At 41.6% G+C, this 18,724-nt stretch overlaps 1 protein-coding gene across 4 annotated transcripts in view; it reads right to left on the bottom strand.

The window, feature by feature from the left end:
- The window catches only part of CNKSR2 (connector enhancer of kinase suppressor of Ras 2), a 202,072-nt gene that overhangs the window by 30,068 nt on the left and 153,280 nt on the right, over positions 1–18,724 (bottom strand). For all 4 annotated transcript variants that reach the window (XM_066620486.1, XM_066620485.1, XM_066620484.1 and 1 more), the window contains 2 exons: positions 17,233–17,333; positions 13,849–14,386 (listed from right to left, as the gene is read on the bottom strand). In XM_066620486.1, coding sequence (XP_066476583.1) covers positions 13,849–14,386; positions 17,233–17,333 — 639 coding nt within the window. The remainder of the gene's footprint in view (positions 1–13,848; positions 14,387–17,232; positions 17,334–18,724) is intronic.

Consider the following 18,724-nt stretch of genomic DNA (forward strand, 5'->3'; position numbering starts at 1 on the left):
GAGAAGTGGGACAAGAAGAAGGTGCTCCCAATGTCAAGCAAGGAAGGCAATACAAATCTGCCTATACCTTTTGATCATCCAGTTAGGCTTAATCCTCCAGGGGGTAGGGCAGTATCCAAGGCAAGGGAGGTAGAACTAAACTGTCCCAAAGGACCAGCAGGCCTGTAGGGAGAGGGCCCTCTTCAGCAGCCCCAAGGCAAAAAAGTGTCATCATCATTAGTCAGGGCCAAATCACACACCCTCACCTGGCTGCCTGGAGGCTGAGTGTCCCAGCTAGGTTAGTAGGAGGTAGTGTTAAATACTATGTTCATCAACAGAAGATCCTCCACTAACAGGGTATATACAGGTGCAACCTATTTATCCATGGATTTTTTATCTTCGGATTTGTCTCAATGGGGTGGGGGGGAACTGAATGTCGCACACACCTTTGTCTCCTTTGCCCTGCACTGGCTTCCTCTTGCTCCTTTCCAGGCAGCCCAAAACACTGCAAAAAGGCTCCACCTCACCCAGGCAGGGAAATAGCCCTGGAGCCATGGAAGCGGGACAGCTGGCAACGGGGAGGATTGAGTACGGAGGGGGAGGAGAGGGGATTGCTTTAAAAAACCCAGAGAGTGTTTCCCAATCCCCCCCCCTTCAAACCGAGATGCTGCAGGCTGTCCGTGTTCCTGCCTATGGAAACAAAACAGCCCAGCAAGCAAGCAATGAGATTTAGGAAGGTGTTGGCCACAGCCTCTATACATAGTTATCCCAAAGGCAGGGCTCTATCATTCTACATACATAAATTTCTTAAGACCGTGGCATTCATAAATCCTCTGCAAATTCCAAGATCTCTCTCATGGGATATCACTGTGGTGTTTCAGGCACTTACCAGACATCCATTTGAGCCTTGGCCACTTGCCAGCATTTCCAGAAAACTGGTCTTATTAGGGATTACATCCACTAGAAGGGTATCAGAACTGGCAGCCTTCTCAGAGCAAAGGATAGCTGCTCCTTCCAGGAAGACAGGGTAGTGTTGTGCACAGACCCTACCTTTCTTCCTAAGAACAACTCCATAGTCCACTGGTCGGAGGATATCATTTCCAGGGGATGACCCCTCCAGAGAGCTTTGTAGCCCACTCTTTTCGAGGTATCAGCAGCCTTCAAGGCTTTTCCCTCTTTGGAGGTGGTCTGCAGGACAGCTACGTGGGGCTCACATTACAACTTCATCCAACATCAGAAAAGGTATTGAGAACAAAACGGCTAATATTATAATGCCATTGTACAAATTGATGGTAAGGCCACACCTGGAGTATTGAGTCCAGTTCTGGTCGCCACATCTCAAAAAGGACATAGTGGAAATGAAAAAGGTGCAAAAGACAGCAACTAAGTTGATTACTGGGCTGGGGCACCTTCCTTATGAGGAAAGGCTACGGCGTTTGGGTCTCTTCAGGCTAGAAAAGAGACACTTGAGGGGGAACATGATTGAGACATACAAAATTATGCAGGGGATGGACAGAATGGACAGAGAGATGCTCTTTACACTTTCGCATAACACCAGAACCAGAGGACATCCACTAAAATTGAGTGTTGGGAGAGTTAGAACAAACAAAAGAAAATATTTCTTTACTCAGTGTGTGGTTGGTCTGTGGAACTTCTTGCCACAGGTTGTGGTGATGGCGTCTGGCCTGGACGCCTTTAAAAGGGGATTGGACAAGTTTCTGGAGGAAAAATCCATTACGGGTTACAAGCCATGATGTGTATGTGCAACCTCCTGATTTTAGAAATGGACTATGTCAGAATGCCAGATGCAAGGGAGGGCACCAGAATGAGGTCTCTTGTTATCTAGTGTGCTCCCTGGGGTATTTGGTGGGCCGCTGCAAGATACAGGAAGCTGGACAAGATTGGCCTATGGCCTGATGCAGTGGGGCTGTTCTTATGTAGACATGTTCGCTGCAAGGGATGCCACCTTTGCTTGGTGAGTCCTTCAGAACATTGTTCAGAGTAATCCCACCTTTTACTGTGGGCATGGCTTTGGTACGTCCCAGAAGTACCACACTGACTCTGCCTGGAACTACTGGAGAATGAGAAGATTTGAGCTTACCTGTGAATTCCCCTTCTCAGTAGTTTCAGATAGGGTCAGCGTTTCCACTTATGGGATCTGAGGCATCCTAAGTTGTCACTGAGGTTCCATTTTAGTTGGTGACACTGCAGTGTCCATGGCCCTTGTAGGAGTCATGCTTAGGCTTCTGCCCACATAATGCAGGGAGATTCTGGAAGTTTTCTTTCTTCCAGATTTCTCCAATGGATTGGACTGTTTGCTTCACGAGACTCGGTGATTCAAGTTTCAAGGTGGTGAGATGAAGATGGGGAGCGGCCATTGAGGCTTTATCCAGACTGGGGTACATGAGAGACCCTCTCCTCTCAGCAAGTCTTCTGTCACATGACCTGCCTGAGAGGGAAAAGCTTCCCCAGAAGTACCAGACTGACCCAGCCTGGAACTACCGAGAAGGGGAATTCCCAGGTAAGCTAAAATTTTCCCATTTTTTTTTTCTATCTGTGACTGCAGGCTGAAAACTTGGTAATGTATGTTACTTCAATATATTGTTGTTCCTCGATAAATTTACTAATTTTAATATACCTGTTCCCTGGATGTTGTTGGGTTGCCACCACGCAGAGTATACAATCACTTTTGGTACTGATACTGAGTGATTTTTCTATCAGTAAGAAAGAATGCTTCGAACACAAAATTTAAGGTACGTTGGAAAAATATACAATGTAGGAATTCAGTTTTTCCAATCGATTCTGTTACCCTGCACATGCCCAATCTCGTCTGATATCGGATGCTAAGCAGGGTCAGGCCTGGTTAGTACTTGGATGGGAGACCGCTTGGGAATACCGGGTGCTGTAGGCTTATACCATAGTCTTTTGAGACTGAAGGTTGCCAACCAACCAGGAATAGAAAAGAAAGTTTGAATTTAGATTAATATCAATTCAATTTACAGATAAATCATCTATTTTCTTTAAAAAAGAAAGAAAAAAAGAAGGATTTAAACAAAACAAGCATAGTAGTATAAAGAGAGTATTTGCCAGGCTCTGAACATTCTCATCTTAAACTGCTGATCTAAAGTCTTAATTGTGTGGGCTGGAAACCTGTCGCCTTGGTGATGAGAAAGTCAGTGGGAAGGACAGGAAGAAGTACATTTCATAGCTCACTGCAGAAACTGGCAAGGTGAAGTGTTGCCTCTAAATTCAATGACAATAAAGCCTGAAACCCATCAACTGTCACTATCTAATCAAAAGTTGCCATAGCAACACGGAGAGGAATCAAGGGATGCTTTTCATAATAAAATTAAAGGATAAAAAATTTCAAACTTCAGTACTGGTATAACCATGAACCTCTCCCTTCTCCCACTCCCACTTGTTCTCTGGCACTAGGTCAGTAGAGAAATACTTGTGAGAAACGAACTTTGCCTGGAGAATGGAAGTAAATATTACTTTCTGAAATTATTACATGCCAAATTTTGGATCACAGCCTTTAAGATGCCAGAATATATCCCTGCTTGATTATTATGAACATGAAGTACTTCTATCCTGCACAACAATAAAAAGAAAAGAAAAAGAAATAAAAGAAAGCTACAGTAAATGTTGTGGATGCATCCTTTCTCTCCCCTACACAAAATGATACATCTAACAGACTGTTTCAGAGAAGTTGCTAGAGAAATCTACTTTGTTCCAATGGTGATATTATGCATTTATAATGCAGTGCATATTGTAGGTTGAATGCGCTTTAACAAATGCAACAGCATCTTTATATGAGTGTGATTTGGAAGAGGTAGATGATCTTCTAGTAGTTCGTTATGTGTTGTTATGCAAACTGTATAAGAAACAGAGGATAGCTTTATTTAAGCAAATTAACTTATCCTGGGACAACCTATTAGTTCACTGGTCATTAAAAGATGGCCAAGAATACAACACAAGAGCTATTGCTGTTTGCTTTATAGGGTGCGAGGTTAAAGAAACAATACATAAATCAATATAGTGTTGGCTAAATATAATTTTGCTTGAAGTAGTTTTTATCTGAAATGTAACTGGTGTTGTACAGAATGTCTATTTTTTCCTGTTTTGTATTATGTTTTGGAATTTGTAACAATCATGGAGACTAATCCACTAACACTTATCCATCTAATTTATAGTTGCCTATTTGTTTCAGGGATCCTTTTGGAATGAGAAATTGCTAAGAAACATACCTATTTGCTATGCATCATTAATAGGACCTACTGTCCTCACTGGTGAGCACCAAGGCACCAACAAATTAAGCTGCAGGCCTTAAACTTACAAGTTGCGCCCAATTCCAAAGTGAGTTATATCTGTGGGACTGCTAGCACTTCCTTTTTTGATGTGGTTGTTTTTTTGTTTTAAAGGGAAAAGCGGATAACTGGATGAGATAAAAAGAAAGAGAGAAGATAAACAGATACAAAGGAGGTCAGAGCTCTTACCTTTAACAGCTTGGAAAAGGGTTGAATTTCAGCAGGTGGAGCTTTTCTCACCCTTACAACTTAAGCTGCACCTGCCACAATTCCCTGTGCTATGCAACTTAAATCTACTGATGCCTTATCCTCCTTTGCAGCAGGTCACTCAGGACAGAGGAGGAAAACACTGATATATCTTAAACTTGTGGTTTTCAAACTCTCCAGGAGTTTGAAACCCACAGTAAATTCTTGCAAGGGAGGGAGGCAGTGGGCAGCGATGCGATCCCCAGGATCGTGCTGCTCAGGAGAACTGCAGGGACTGGGGTGCACCCACCAGTCCCTGCAGCAGCCTTCCCGGGGTGTGGGAAGCCCTGCTCGAGTGCCTGCAGGTCACCCCAGGTCAGGGAAAGTGAAAGTGGAGCAATCGTGCTCTGCCTCCGCAAAACCGGAAATGGAGCACTATCGCTCCACTTTTACTTTCCCTGACCTGGGGAGCCCTGCAGAGAGTCGTGCAGGACTCCCCGCACCCCGGGAAGGCTGCTGCAGAGACTGGGGGGGTGCACCCCAGTCCCTGCAGCCCCGTCAGAAGTGAAAGTGGAACATGAACATATCTGCATTTACAGCCCCTTCATACCCTTCAGCATTTCAGATGGAAATCAGGATATTCCTATTTGAGTACTTAAGTTCACAAAGGGCCCTTTGCTGGATAAGGGTGGTGTGGGTTCCTGCGGGTCAGGGATCACACACAGAGAAGACTCTAGAGAGGAACAAAAAAAAATCACTCACTGGGCGCAATCCAGATAAGAACTTCGGTCAGTACAAGCCCAGGAGGGTTGCAAACGTGCTGTAAAGTATGTCTGTGCCTCCTCACAAGCAAGCTACACCAGTGCATGAAGGTGCGCTGGCACATGAAGGCTAAATCCAGCTTTGGTGGCAGCTTGCACAGCAAGCCTTGCATCAGCCCAGCTGGGCCGACGCAAGGCTCTGGGGTGGGCGGGGAGGAGGAGGGGAGGAGGCGGAAGGGAGGCATTCCAGGGTGGGCAGTGGGCGGTCCCAGAGGCCGGCAGGTGTGGAGCAGGAGGCAGGGCTGGGACCCGGCAGTTATGTCGGATGCCAACTCCTGTTCCTGGGGAGTTTGGAGCGGCTTCAAGCCGAGTAGACCCATAGGAGCCAGGGTGACTTACCTGGAAGTAAGGGGAAAAGTTTCCCCTTACCTCTGGATGAGCCACTTTGGGCCCCATCCTGTACTGGATACAGCACAAACCTCTTGGCTTGCCTGTTCCGGCGCAGGGTAAGATTGTGCCCACTGACTGTTTTGAAAGAAAGACTGGCATGAGGGATGAAAAGTATTATCAGATATGTTCTCTGAATTCCATCACTAAGGAGATTTGACAATATGCAATTTTGACTTTAGTTGCTTGACCATGGGTGCAATCCAAGCTTTCTGTTGAGTCATGTCAGCTCCTGAGTGTCAAAAATGTGCACATTTACACTGACTTGGGAGTCAGCTGGGCTGACACAGCCCACATCAGTTCAGCAAATATGGATCCTGACAGAGTAAATTTGCACTGGGTGGTGCAGAAGTTGGGAGAAGGTGGTGGAACAGCATTCCTGGGGTGGGGTGGGGCTTTTTGGGTGAGGAGGGCAGAACAGGGGAGGATCAGGTCCAGGAGGGAGATGGGATTGGTGACAACAGTGCATGCTAAACTCTAACCCCCACTCCTGGGCCTCAGAGCCTTACATGGGTTGCTTGAAATTGCACCAGTTGAATAGCTGGTACAGATATGAGTAGCCCCATGGGTCAGGCTGGGACTCAACACAGAGTAAGGAGAAAAATATCTCCCTACCTGGAGGTGACCTCCAACAGCCTCCTAACCTGTACTGGCTATACCAGTGCAGGTTAGGATTGAGCTGCCAAGTCGTATCAGAACAGCTTATTTATTAAAAGTAGATCAAAACACTGACTTTCAAATATTTACATTTCTTTTCTTAATCGATAGATTGACACACCAGGGACAGACTGCACTTGCTCCCGGTGTGGAAGGGATTGTCACTCCCGGATTGGCCTTTTCAGCCACACTAGACACTGTGCCAGAACCACCTTTCAGAGCGCGATACCATAGTCTTTCGAGACTGAAGGTTGCCAATACAAATACAAGATTGACACAGTAGCAAGAGATTTTCTTACACAGAAGCTTTCTTGCTTCTCAACACTCTAGGTACTATCTGTTTCAGATAAGCATGATCATTACATAAGGCTGCAGCACAGAAGAGTAATGTGGTTTTGAGAAGTGCCAAAAAGCTCCTATGCCAGACTCTTCTCTTGGAGAAACAGCACTTGAAAGAATATGCTTCAGGGAATGAAACCAGCTCTTCATTAACTTATCTAATGCTGGGAGGAAATCAATAATGAAAAACAATGGAGTAATTCATAATGGAAATGCCATTGGGACTTGCGGCCAGAACAAATTCACTGCTGCATCTCTTTTCTCTGCTCTTGCAAGCAAGCACCAATAATCAATATAAAAAGAAAAAACTACAAATGTGCAGTCAAAGATGTTGTTGTTTTTACATCTTTGTTTAAAATGTACAAGCAAACTTGCTTGCCTTCTCAGCCCCTCTGACTCTGCTCTGTGCATCCCATCCCGACATACAATTCCTATTCCCATTCTTTGATCTATATAAAGTTTGCATCCCAGACAAATCAGCCTTCTGCTTCCCTTCATGACACTGCTTTCAGAAACTTAATCCTGGAAAAACTTATTTATCTTTTAAGAAGTTCTAACCAGCGTTTCTGTCAAGATCCAAGGTGCATCAGAAAATGAATTAAAATATAATAAAATATACCCAAAATAACAAGAGACAACCAAGCATACAGCAGAGTCGTAGCTGCAAGAAAATACATTCACAAGAAAGAGATAAAGAAAAAGCACTGATGCAGCTTTGCTCCATTTTTATATGAATGTGTAAGTTACTCTTCCTACCCTTCTCATTACCTAAAACAGGATTTGTGAATGGAGGTTCAGAGACTTGAAACTTACTGGGTTTTTTAAAAACAAGTTTCACCTCAAAAAGTTTGGAAGAACAGTCAGCCCTTGGCATCTGTGGATGCCGAAAACAGCAGACAACCGAATCTGTGGGTTTGGGCACTTACCTGACCTCTGGACATGACTAGAAGTGCCATTCAGTTGCGTCTGGGGGCGTTCTGAGGCCTGGATCCTCCCCTGGCCTCAGAAAGCCTCCTGGACATGACCAGAAGACATTTCCAGTCACATCCAGGAAAGTCCTCCACTGTGGTGAGTCAAATTCACAGGTTCCAAACCCGCAGATAAAAAGGACCCATCAGTAGTTTTTGCTACAGAAAAGTGCAAAAACAAGAGCTGAACGATATTAAATTTAAATTGTATGAAATGATTTCTGCTATTCCCTTCATGAAAGTAAAGTAAGTAGAGTACATTCTGAGCTAAAATCACAACAATTCTAGAGGGTGTAGCTGTGCATGAAAATAATAGCTTGCATACGAAGTAGTGTTCCCGAAACAGCACTTTTCACAAGGGATTTTCCCTGGGCCCTCCTCCTCACTGCAACCCTTTGAGCTTCCTAAAAATTGAATCACAGTCTTTTTTGTTTAAGAAAAATTTACATTGGGAACTATAAACAAATTCTGAAATGTAACCAAGCAGAAAATACACACATACACACTTGAATTTTCTAACTTCATTTTCAGACTGTGTACTGGCTTTCTTAAAAATGCAGAGATATGCCATTTCAAATAATACTAAGATCATGGTTTTTAAAAACACACAAAAAAGTTGCCATTGAAAACATGCTTGCTGTTACAGAACAGAGATTTTAGTCCCAGTGGCAGTGCACATTCAGCTACTCACCAGAGCTTTCTTAAAAGATGTATTTCTTAGAAGACACATTACCTGTCATTATTTATAGCTCTGGCCATCCAAGATACCACAGGATATGCACACATTTATTAGACTGAAGAGTTCTAGCGGGAGGAATACACCACATTAATGGTCTTTCTCATGCCTGACGGTGAAGATTCAAAGTAGCCAGAACATCAGCTATATTAAATAAGTTTGTCTAGTACAGACAAATCAAGTGATATATACCTTCAAAGTTGATATTATACAGTGTGCTCTGCAAACAAATCAGCAACTTAGGTTTACATAGTATCAGCCAAAGGATTCCCAACACTGTTACATGCTTTCCCTGATGAAAAGAACAACCAAAAGAATAATAAAAATAATAATGCTGCTACTGTTATGCTGCTATGTTAGATGTGTATATATAAGAAGCGATGGCGATATTATTTAGCATGTCCCTTAGTACAGAGTGGAAAATAAAAAGGCCCTATTTTGCGTTTTCAAGGAATGTTAAGATGTATTCAGTGATTAATGGCGCAATCCAAACCTCATGTTCCTGTGCTGGCTCAGAGTGTCACAAATGTGCCATAAGACACATTTGCGCCTACTTGAAAGCAGGCTGGGCCAGGGCGGAGGCCTGTGCTGGCTCAGCAGCGCCTGATCCTGACCTTGCACCAGCTTTCATAGGAAGGTGTCACAAGGATGGGAAAGGGTGGCAGGCGGGGGAGGAGAGTTTCTTGGCGGAGAGCTGAATGGGGTGAGGATCAGGCCCAGGAGGGAGTGGGATCAGTGCCAGTGGTGCACACTGCATCCTAACTTTTATTCCTGGGCCATGCAGCCCTACACGGGTTGCCCGGATTTGTGCCTGCTATATAGCTGCTGCAGAACCGAGAAACCCATAGGGACAGCTAGGGCTTCATTTAGGGTAAGGGGGGCATTATATATTTACACTTTTTAAAGATGTGTTATGCAAATATGTTTTTATCTTGTTTTTAAATTATGTTTATGTTTTTAACCATTGTTGCAAGCCACCTTGGGTCCCTGTGGGGAAATTAATAATAATAATAATAATAATAATAATAATAATAATAATAATAATAATAGTACAGTATTTTTACCTTGCCTTTCTCCCCGAAGGGAAGCAAGGCGACTTACAAAAATCACCGTAAAATTACAAGAACATAAAATAACAAGATAAAACATACATTATATGTATGCTACAGTAACAATAACAAGTAAAACATACATTAAAACCCATAACAATTCAGAACATCATAAACTGCAATAAAACATTAATACAATAAAACGTAAGAGCAGCAGCAACCAACTAATAAAAAAAACAAGCCTGTAATAGTCAGATGTCATTAAAAAGGCCAAAAACTCAGAAAATTTACCCCTGCTAATTGGGTAAGAGGCACTTTTTCAAGTGGATGCTCCTTTTTTTAGCAGGGGGAGAGTAACTGGCCCACCTCACCCCAGCACTGTCTGTTCTAGTGGCTGTCTGCTGGTATTCATTTGCATCTTTTTAGATTGTGAGCCCTTTTGGGACAGGGAGCCATTTCATTATTTGATTTTTCTCTGTAAACCGCTTTGTGAACTTTTAGTTGAAAAGCGGTATATAAATACTGTTAATAAAAGCTAATAAAAAATATCCCCTTACCCCTAAGAGATCTCCAGCAACCTCCTAAGCTGCTTAGGTTGAAGTGCAGGCCATGCAAACTGGTTGGGCCAGTGCAGTTTAGGATTGGGCTGTAAGACTTATTGAATTCTTGCCAAATGATTAAGACTCATTCAATACCTCTCAAATGATTAACAGTTCAACCTTATCTGGAGCTTATAGTGGCTGATTTCATGATCCACCACCTGGACTAACTCCTAACACACACTGATGGCACAAAAGCCAAGTTGCTGTTGTGCATGCCAGAACCTCCAGCACAAATGGATTCAAGCACTTAACAGAGGCTCACAGACACCTAGGTAGAGGCAATTAGAGGGAGTAACTTGGTGGTGGCAGCGTATGCCAAGATCCTAACCCCCTTTCCCTATTCTGAATTGCCCCTTGAGTCTCCTTGGACTTATGCCAGTTAATAGCTTCCAGCACAATAGCCAGGCAGCCTGCCTACAGGGAAGTTAGTATTTGGGGCTGTGCAACTCCTATTCACCTTTTTTGCATTCACTGTAGCAGTACTGCATTATGTGTCATATACAGGCTGAGACTAATTAGTTGAGACGTGGGTTCCATTCCAAGCACTCACATGGATAAAAAGAAACACACTATAGCCAATCAATTTTAAAAAAAACAAAGTTTCTTTGCTCCAGTGATGGAAAAACAGCTTTGCTGACCTTTTGACTCTAAGATAAGAGTCATTAAGAAGACAATCCATCAGCACTTCACTCAGCCCCTCCCTTCACCAATGCAAAATGATCACCTTTCTTTCACTTGCTGGAGGAAGGGAGGGGTCCGCAGACAAGAGAAGGCTTGATGGATTGTTAGCCTGCTGCCCTCTCTCTCTCTCTCTCATTAAGGAGGCTGTTGTTAAAGTACTGTTCAGTTTTTAAAACTGATTTTAAAGGGATGCATTTTTCCCCTTCTCCAGGGATCAGCACATTCTTTCTCATTTGCAGGGGCCATTCTTGTTGAGTCAAATCCGTGTATAAAAAATCCATGTATAAATAGGCTGGACCTGTACTGCTATAAATAATTTGAAGTAGCTAAGACATGGCACACAAGCAGTTTTAGCACTTATGTCTGCTATTTTTCACTAATCCCTTATACCCCCGTCCCGTAATATTTGGTGAAATGTGAACAGAAGTATTCCATTTCTTTCCTGATTTTCCCTGAACGCAGAGATCTGTCAAATTTTCTGACCAAAATTCTATGTCAGCATTTTAAATAATCTGAAATCTAAGCTAATTCTTCATACATTATGGTCGCATGCAAGGTCAACACATGGTGGGGTGAACAAGAACATGCCAACTATCACTCTCCTAAGACATCATGCTCCATGGCCATTCTCATTGACACTACCTGCATTCAGCACTTGTCTGCAGAGGCAAATGCTGAAAACAGGGAGTTTCTCCCTACACTCTAGAACTCCAGTTAGGAGAGGTTCTAGAATACAGGAAGGAACTCTTCCTGCAGTTGCCAGTGGTGTCCAAGATCCAATTATGCCACTGAATTCCAATTCATCCATAATGTATTGTTTACTTCATTACATATGGAGGGTTCTAGCAATAAAGGAATCCATTTTAAACTACTTTGACAAATTCATATGTAGGCCAGAAAAGACCCAATTATATCCTCTAGCATACTACTAGGAAGTAATTATATGTAAAAGGATAAACAGAAGTGGTTGTTGTCATATAAAGTAGCATGACAGCCTAGACAAGACAGTAGTATCTTATCTAATTCTATCAATAATTCTCAGTATTCCTTTCTACATTTTCTCTTTTTCTGGAATAAAATCTTGTCAGTTTAGATATTGTCCCTGCTCAGATCAATGAACAAATAATCAGTGAATTGTGTGAATAAATGTGCATGACAACTATTTTCTGTTGGGCCTTGCTCTATAATTCCCAAGTTAATATTTTGACCATTTTATATTTTGAAAGCATATGCCTACAAACAATGAGTTGATGTATAAGGTTGCCACCTGTTTTTAACAACTTATTATTTTAAAGACTTGTCTTTAATAGCACTTTGACATGCAGGAATTAAGCAAGGGAAGCTTTTCTGAAAAAAATCTTCACTTGCTTGATCTACCTGCCTTGAAAGTTTTTTGATGAGCTGGGCTATAAACATATTGAATAATCAATACATTCTATGTGTCAGGTAAAGGAGCAGAACCAAGAAAAATGTGTCAACCCTATTCTACATATATAAAGGGGGGCTCCATATCTGTAGATTCACTTATCTGTGGATTGGGTCGTCATGTGCCCCTGGTTTCCCCAGGCCTCCTAATGCCTTATAAGGCATTAAAAATGCTACTTCCAGTTTTACAAAAAAATCCAATGTTGCAATTTTTTTCATTGTAAAGCTCAGTCTGAGCCCGGTAGAGGCTGCAAACAAATGCGCCTGGCCTCTGCTGGGCTCAGAGGACCCTGTGGAGGTTAGGAGAGCAGAGCTCTTTTAGCCTCCGGGGGGGGGGCATTCTCTGGTATCCACGGTTTCAGTTAACTGTGGGGGGTAGAAGAGCTAGTAATATGAGCAGAGTATTGGTAGCTATAGCAACAGGAAATTCAAGTTCAGACTTGTAAGCTTAGTACGTAATCTGTTTCTATTTTATAGCCAATTCAGTTCTTGGGTCCCCTGTATGCAATAATAGAAAATGGTGAGATATTAGTGGAAAATGTTACATTACATATTGAGTTCTTAAACTAGCCATTTAAACTAACCATTTATATCACAATACAATAATATACAGTAATATCCCCAGGGTCAGTCTGATTGCACAAGCAGCCCACTCAACTGACTGGGACAACAAACATTTTGAGTGTACCACTGAAACCATCTACAACAATGATTATATCAACCTATTTCATCTCATGGAACATTAACAAAGTGCTAAAGTTTTCAGGGTACACCATTAGTTTCTTTGACAATTGACAGGGCACACAAAACTGCTGGTAGGAGGCTCACATCCCCAAATGACCTGCTACTTTCTGTGAACCATACAAAAACATGTAAAATAAAACAAATGCCCTACTAATAAATTACCCTCTCCCAAATTCTCATGGCACACCTACATACCATTCATGGCATACCAATGTGCTTTGGCACACTGGTTGAAAATAACTGCTCTGCAATCTGTGAGTTATACCTCAGCATACTTGACAACACTGTGATGGACCATGGAGCACACACTCAGACTCATGAAGCAAAGTGCTGGTCCTGAATATCCTGTGACCTAACAGAACTGCATCCTGCTCTGCAAAGTACAAGACCCTTATTTGTTATGATGAATGACCTAAATATAAGGATTTTACAGTTTGAAAGATGTGATCCAAAATACACCTTTCAGTCACTTCTTAGCTCAGTACCATTATACTCACAGTTAAGAGACTATTTAACTACATTTAGGAATATTTAATGTTTCCCATGAAGTATTAGCTTTCTAATGTTCCAGGAAGTACACAAAAACATGTAAAATAAAACAAAGAAATTCTCAATTGTGATAAAAAACTAGCATCCAAGACATAAGCAGGGAACTAGCAGTGAGGAAAGTGACCAAAAAAGAAAAGAAACAGAAAATAAACAAAATGTACAATAATGACCAATAGCTCAGTGCAGCAACTGAAGCTCTGAAATTTTACCTAACTCCTAACTGTTATGCCAAGAGCTAATAAAATAAACTATTTCCACTATATACATAATAAAAGTATAATGCCACAATTAAAGTAAGATGAAAACATTTATATGTAATTAAGCAATTTTTTGTTTTCTAGATTAGAATAAAGATTATATTACACATCGAATTCTAGATTTAAAGATTTTTCAATATTTGAATAAAATTAGTGCTTACTTTTATCTTCTTGGTTTTCTGGTGCTATTTCCCCTCTTCCTCCTTCTTCCTCTTCCACCTCTTTCTGTGGCACTTCTTCTTGATGGCTGGAGGCACTGACCGAAAGCGTATGGCAGCAATGGTTGAACCCACTATCCCGAGGCAGAGTATAACTGCGGGGTTTGCCCCCATTCCCATTTAGCACTTGCATTCTTTCACCCTCTACCAAGGGAAAAGGGCCATAGTGATCCTGTAGGTGGCACTTTTGAATAGGAAGAGTTGATTGCCGCCTGTGTTCTGGGGAGATAACAGCCAAGTCAGAGAAAACTGAGTCCTCAAGGGGTAAAGTCTGAAGGTAGTGCAGCCCTGAACTTGTCAGTGGTGTCTCTATTAAATCCTGCCAAGAACGTCGCTGGCTAGCTGTTTTGCGGATGGGAGATTCAGTAGTGCTACCTACTGGCTCCTGACGGAATTCTTCATGTGAAGACTGTGACTGGGAAGTTTCAGTGGATGATAGTCGACTATGCTTTGGTTCCACAAAAGGGCTTGCACAGCTCATCTGCAACATGAATATAAATGCCTGCTTCAGAATAACAGTAAAGATACGTTGCAATATTTAGAAGTTATTAAGTATGCCCTATAGTCATCAGAGCTTCCTCTTTCTAGTTCATGAATCTCCAGGTGATCAAAGTGGAAGTATATTGGCAGTGACATGTGAAAGGGCTTTTTTTGGTGGTGATACTGAGACTCCCTTCCTTCAGGAAATTGCTGAAGTTTCAACAATGGTTGAAAATACTTTTTATTTCAGTTTGTGTTCTTCTCTTGACTGCTGATGCCACTGGATTGGTTTGTTTTGCCACTGTTTTTATCTGCTTTAATGCATTGTTTCAACTCTCCCTGATCATGCCAGGAATACGCTATCCGTAATTTATTTATTTCCAAAGATTTATATCCTGCTTTTCTCTATGATTCAAAGCAGCTCACAACAGAAATGTAAATATTCATACAACAAAGCACAGTATAAAACATGTCAACAAAGTCAAGAAGTGGGGAAATCCATTTCAAATTGGCCAGGGTTCAATTTGTAATGCAATGATGTAGGAAAGGTTTCCTGAAACCCCGTTTCACTAGTAACGTTCCTGTGGCAACTTGCTATAACACTGGATTTGTCAGGTTAGCACTTGGTCCCCACCAAACAACACTGACACCGTAGGATTTCTTTTATTGTAAACTTTATAACAGTGAGGAAAGTATCAACATATATTCTACAGAAGGTTTGCTCCTAAGTGGAACAGTGGTCTTCAGGGAATGCTTCTCATGTATCTCAGCCCTGCCCAAGCCTCTGCTAGGCAGTTTTTTCCCTCAGAGCAACTGTCTCTCTTCCCCACATTCTTTTCCAACTGCCTCTTTTAATTGCACTTTCCGAACATTCAAACTGCCATTCCCCAACTGCTGTTCCCCCACACAAAGTTCTCCTTTTCTAGAATGTCTCCTGCTTTTCTCATCCCTTTCCTGCTTCCTGGATGCATACTGATGCTGTTCCCCACAGTCCTCTGGCGCCACAGTGGACAATGCAGAACAAAACTGATTCCTCCAACCCAAAATACTCCCTCTTGACAAATGAGCACATTAAAATTTGTTCCTTTTATACAATTCTGCTTTTAGACCAATGTTATATTAACAAGTGTTTAATTAAGCAGCTTTTCTGCTATTTTAAGGGAGTTTGTTTTAATGGGGACAGGGAGTGGCGTAGCTAGCGAGGGGTGGGGGGTGGTCTGCCCCAGGTACCAGCCTTGGGGGAGTGACACTACAAATGACCCAACATTGCTAATATCGCGGAGGTTACAAATAACCCCATCACGCTATATACTGTTGGATGCATAAATTCCAACTGAATGCAATGCAAAAAACCAGAGTGAAATATCTCCTTTCTATCAAACATTATAGCCAAAAAACCAGAAATCAAAAATGCATGGAGCCCTATGGAAAGTGAAACCGAGCCATATCGTGTGTTTACTTGCGAGTAGGCAAACGTGCCTTAGACCATTGGAAAGGGCAGGCTGAGAGGCATCCAACAACACCAGAAGGGTTCCTGTCCAATGAAAGCAGCTTCTAAAAAACACCCAAGAAGGAGGTCCCTCCCACCAAACAGACAAATGTATTGAGCCCTATAGAAAGCGAGACTAAGCCATGGTCATGTTTACTCACGAGTAAGCAAATGTGCCTTGGTTGCTGGTCAAGTCAGGCAAAGGGGAATGCAAGGCTAGCTGTATGGTCCCAATCTGATGAAAGTGGAGCTCAACAAATGCTCCAGAAGGCAGCACCCCCCCTCCCCGAATAAAACAGAGGCTTGAGCTGGTAAGGTGGGCACTGGGGAGGACTGAAAATCTCACTGATATTTTGTGTATGTGTGTGGGGGGGTGTTATTGCAGGCAGACTACAGAGAAAATTCACTTGGTGAAACAGGGCTGGCTTCCCCTAATTTAATTATCTGTTTTTCATTAATTTAATTATAATTATTTGATTTTGCTTGATGATGTCACTTCCAGCCATGACATCACTTCTGCTGGGTCCTGGACAAACTGTCATTCTAAAAAGTGGGTCCCAGTGTTAAAAGTTTGAGAACCACTGCCTTAACTCTAAACAGGCCAATGAGACATCCTGGGGAGGGAGGGGTGACACCCTAGTGTCCGAAATTCTGGAAATCATGGCTTTTAGGAATAATACCATCAAGTTATATACCATTGATGCAAAATTTCATCCATTGCTTGTGGGGAAATATTCACTGCATTTATTTTCTGGCCATTACTATTTTTCATTTCATGTCATCAATTTCTGTCTCACCTATCTCATAGGGTTGTTGTGAGGACAAAATAAGGGGAGGAACCATGTACACCACCCTGAGCTGCTTAGAGGAAGGGAGGCATAATAATAATAATAATAATAATAATAATAATAATAATAATAATAATAATAATAATAATAATGTTGTAAGGGGTGACAAAAATTTATGGGCCCTGGGTGTCAAATGACCTAGTTTCGCCTCCAGGGAGAGGAAGCCACTCTTTATATATTATATCAACCTGAAGCTATATCTGTTATGCTTGTTCCTCTGTGCACTGTTTTGTTTTGCTCTTGTTTTGTTTCAAGGGACTATGAGAGGATGAGGAGAGTGAGCAGGTAGCAAATCAGCAACTTCCAATCTGCTTCCTACTTACTTTTAACATCAGGGAGGCTCAATTCATGTTGGGCTAGGAGGAATGTGGCAGTAATCTTAGGGTAAATGGCTCTCATTTGCCACTACCTGTGACCTGCCACTCAAAATGTGCTTCATCATTTGCATCTTGTATGGGCCAGACCTGGCTATGTGCCAAATTAAGCAAGTAACTGTAGATGACCACTTACAGAAGGAGGTCGTGGGTATGTATCATATGGTGGAGGTGGGCTGTCTTGTTTGGGTGTTGATGGTGTATCTGCTTCTTCCTTATCGCTCTCACTCCAGTAGTCTAGATAATACATGAAAGCCAGATTTTAACAACATATTATTTTAGTTCATATGCAGAAAGAACAAATATTTAAAGAGGATCAGAATATCAAGATACTAAGTACAGTCATAAACAAATAAAAATTTTGTATTTAATGATTTGAAAGAAATCCAGGATTCCTTCCAAATCATTAAATATAAAGTGTAATGAGATCAGTTTACCACTTTAGCTAGACAATTAGATACTTAGGGTGAAATCCTGCTTAAAATGGTACAAACTACGAGGTATGTCTATTAAATAATGAAACTGATTAAATAACTCACCTTTAATTATTGGTATTACAAATTTAATATTTGTCCCCTTCAATATACTCCCCATTTGCACTAATACATCGCTGTAGTCTTGTTTTCCACTGGTCGAAGGCATGGAGCAAATCAATTTCTGTCAGTTGTTCCAACATATCTGCCATTTTCTTCTTTACAGCATCAACTGACTCAAAATGTGTCCCTTTAAGCACTGATTTACCATTTGGGAAAAGATAAAAGTCACAAGGTGCTAAATCGGGCAAATATGGCAGATGTTCAAGTGTAGTAATGTGATTGTCGGTCAAAAACCGCTTCACAGAAAGTGCTGTGTGAGCAGGCACATTGTCCTGGTGAAGAATGAAACCATTTTTTCCACAGTTGCAGCCATTTCTTTCTGACTCTTTCTCTTAGCTATTTCAAAACTTCCTTATAATAATGCTGGTTAACTGTTGTGCCTTCTGGAACCTATTCTTCCAAAATTACACTCTTAATATTGAAAAAAACAATGAGCATTGCTTTGAATTTTGACGTGCTTTGATGAGCTTTTTTCATTCTTGGTGATGACAGTGTTTTCCAGTGCATTGACTGTCTTTTGGTTTCAGGATCGTACTGGAAGATCCAGGTCTCATCACAAGTGATTACTTTATGAAACAGGTTTGGATCTGTGTCCAATTCTGTTGGTCTTTTGTGCAATTTTATTAAAAATTTCAAACTGACACGTTGTTCAACTTTTAAACTTAGCATTTTTTTGGCACTCTACAGAAAACAACCAATCTAAATGGCGACTCGCAATCAACTGAACGTCATAGAGTGTTGCTGCTTGTCATGCAGGTTCAGACATGTTCAAGGTTACTACGTATGCAGTTATAATCGGTTCTGACTGCTTTGTTTACTAGGTGGAATCACAGTCTTGTTATTTTATAGACATACCTTGTATACTGACTAGTCAATACTGCAAAAATCAGGTTTCTACAAAATTGCTTCAACAGTTTGTCACAATCAGACAAGGGGTGCAATGGAAGATGTGCGTTTAAATGGGGTTTTTAAATGAATCATTGTTGTTCTTTATAATACCAAACTTAATGGTTCCACGCCTATTGGTTATAT

Source organism: Tiliqua scincoides, chromosome 3 (genome assembly GCF_035046505.1).
Source record: "Tiliqua scincoides isolate rTilSci1 chromosome 3, rTilSci1.hap2, whole genome shotgun sequence".
Lineage (NCBI taxonomy): Eukaryota > Metazoa > Chordata > Lepidosauria > Squamata > Scincidae > Tiliqua > Tiliqua scincoides.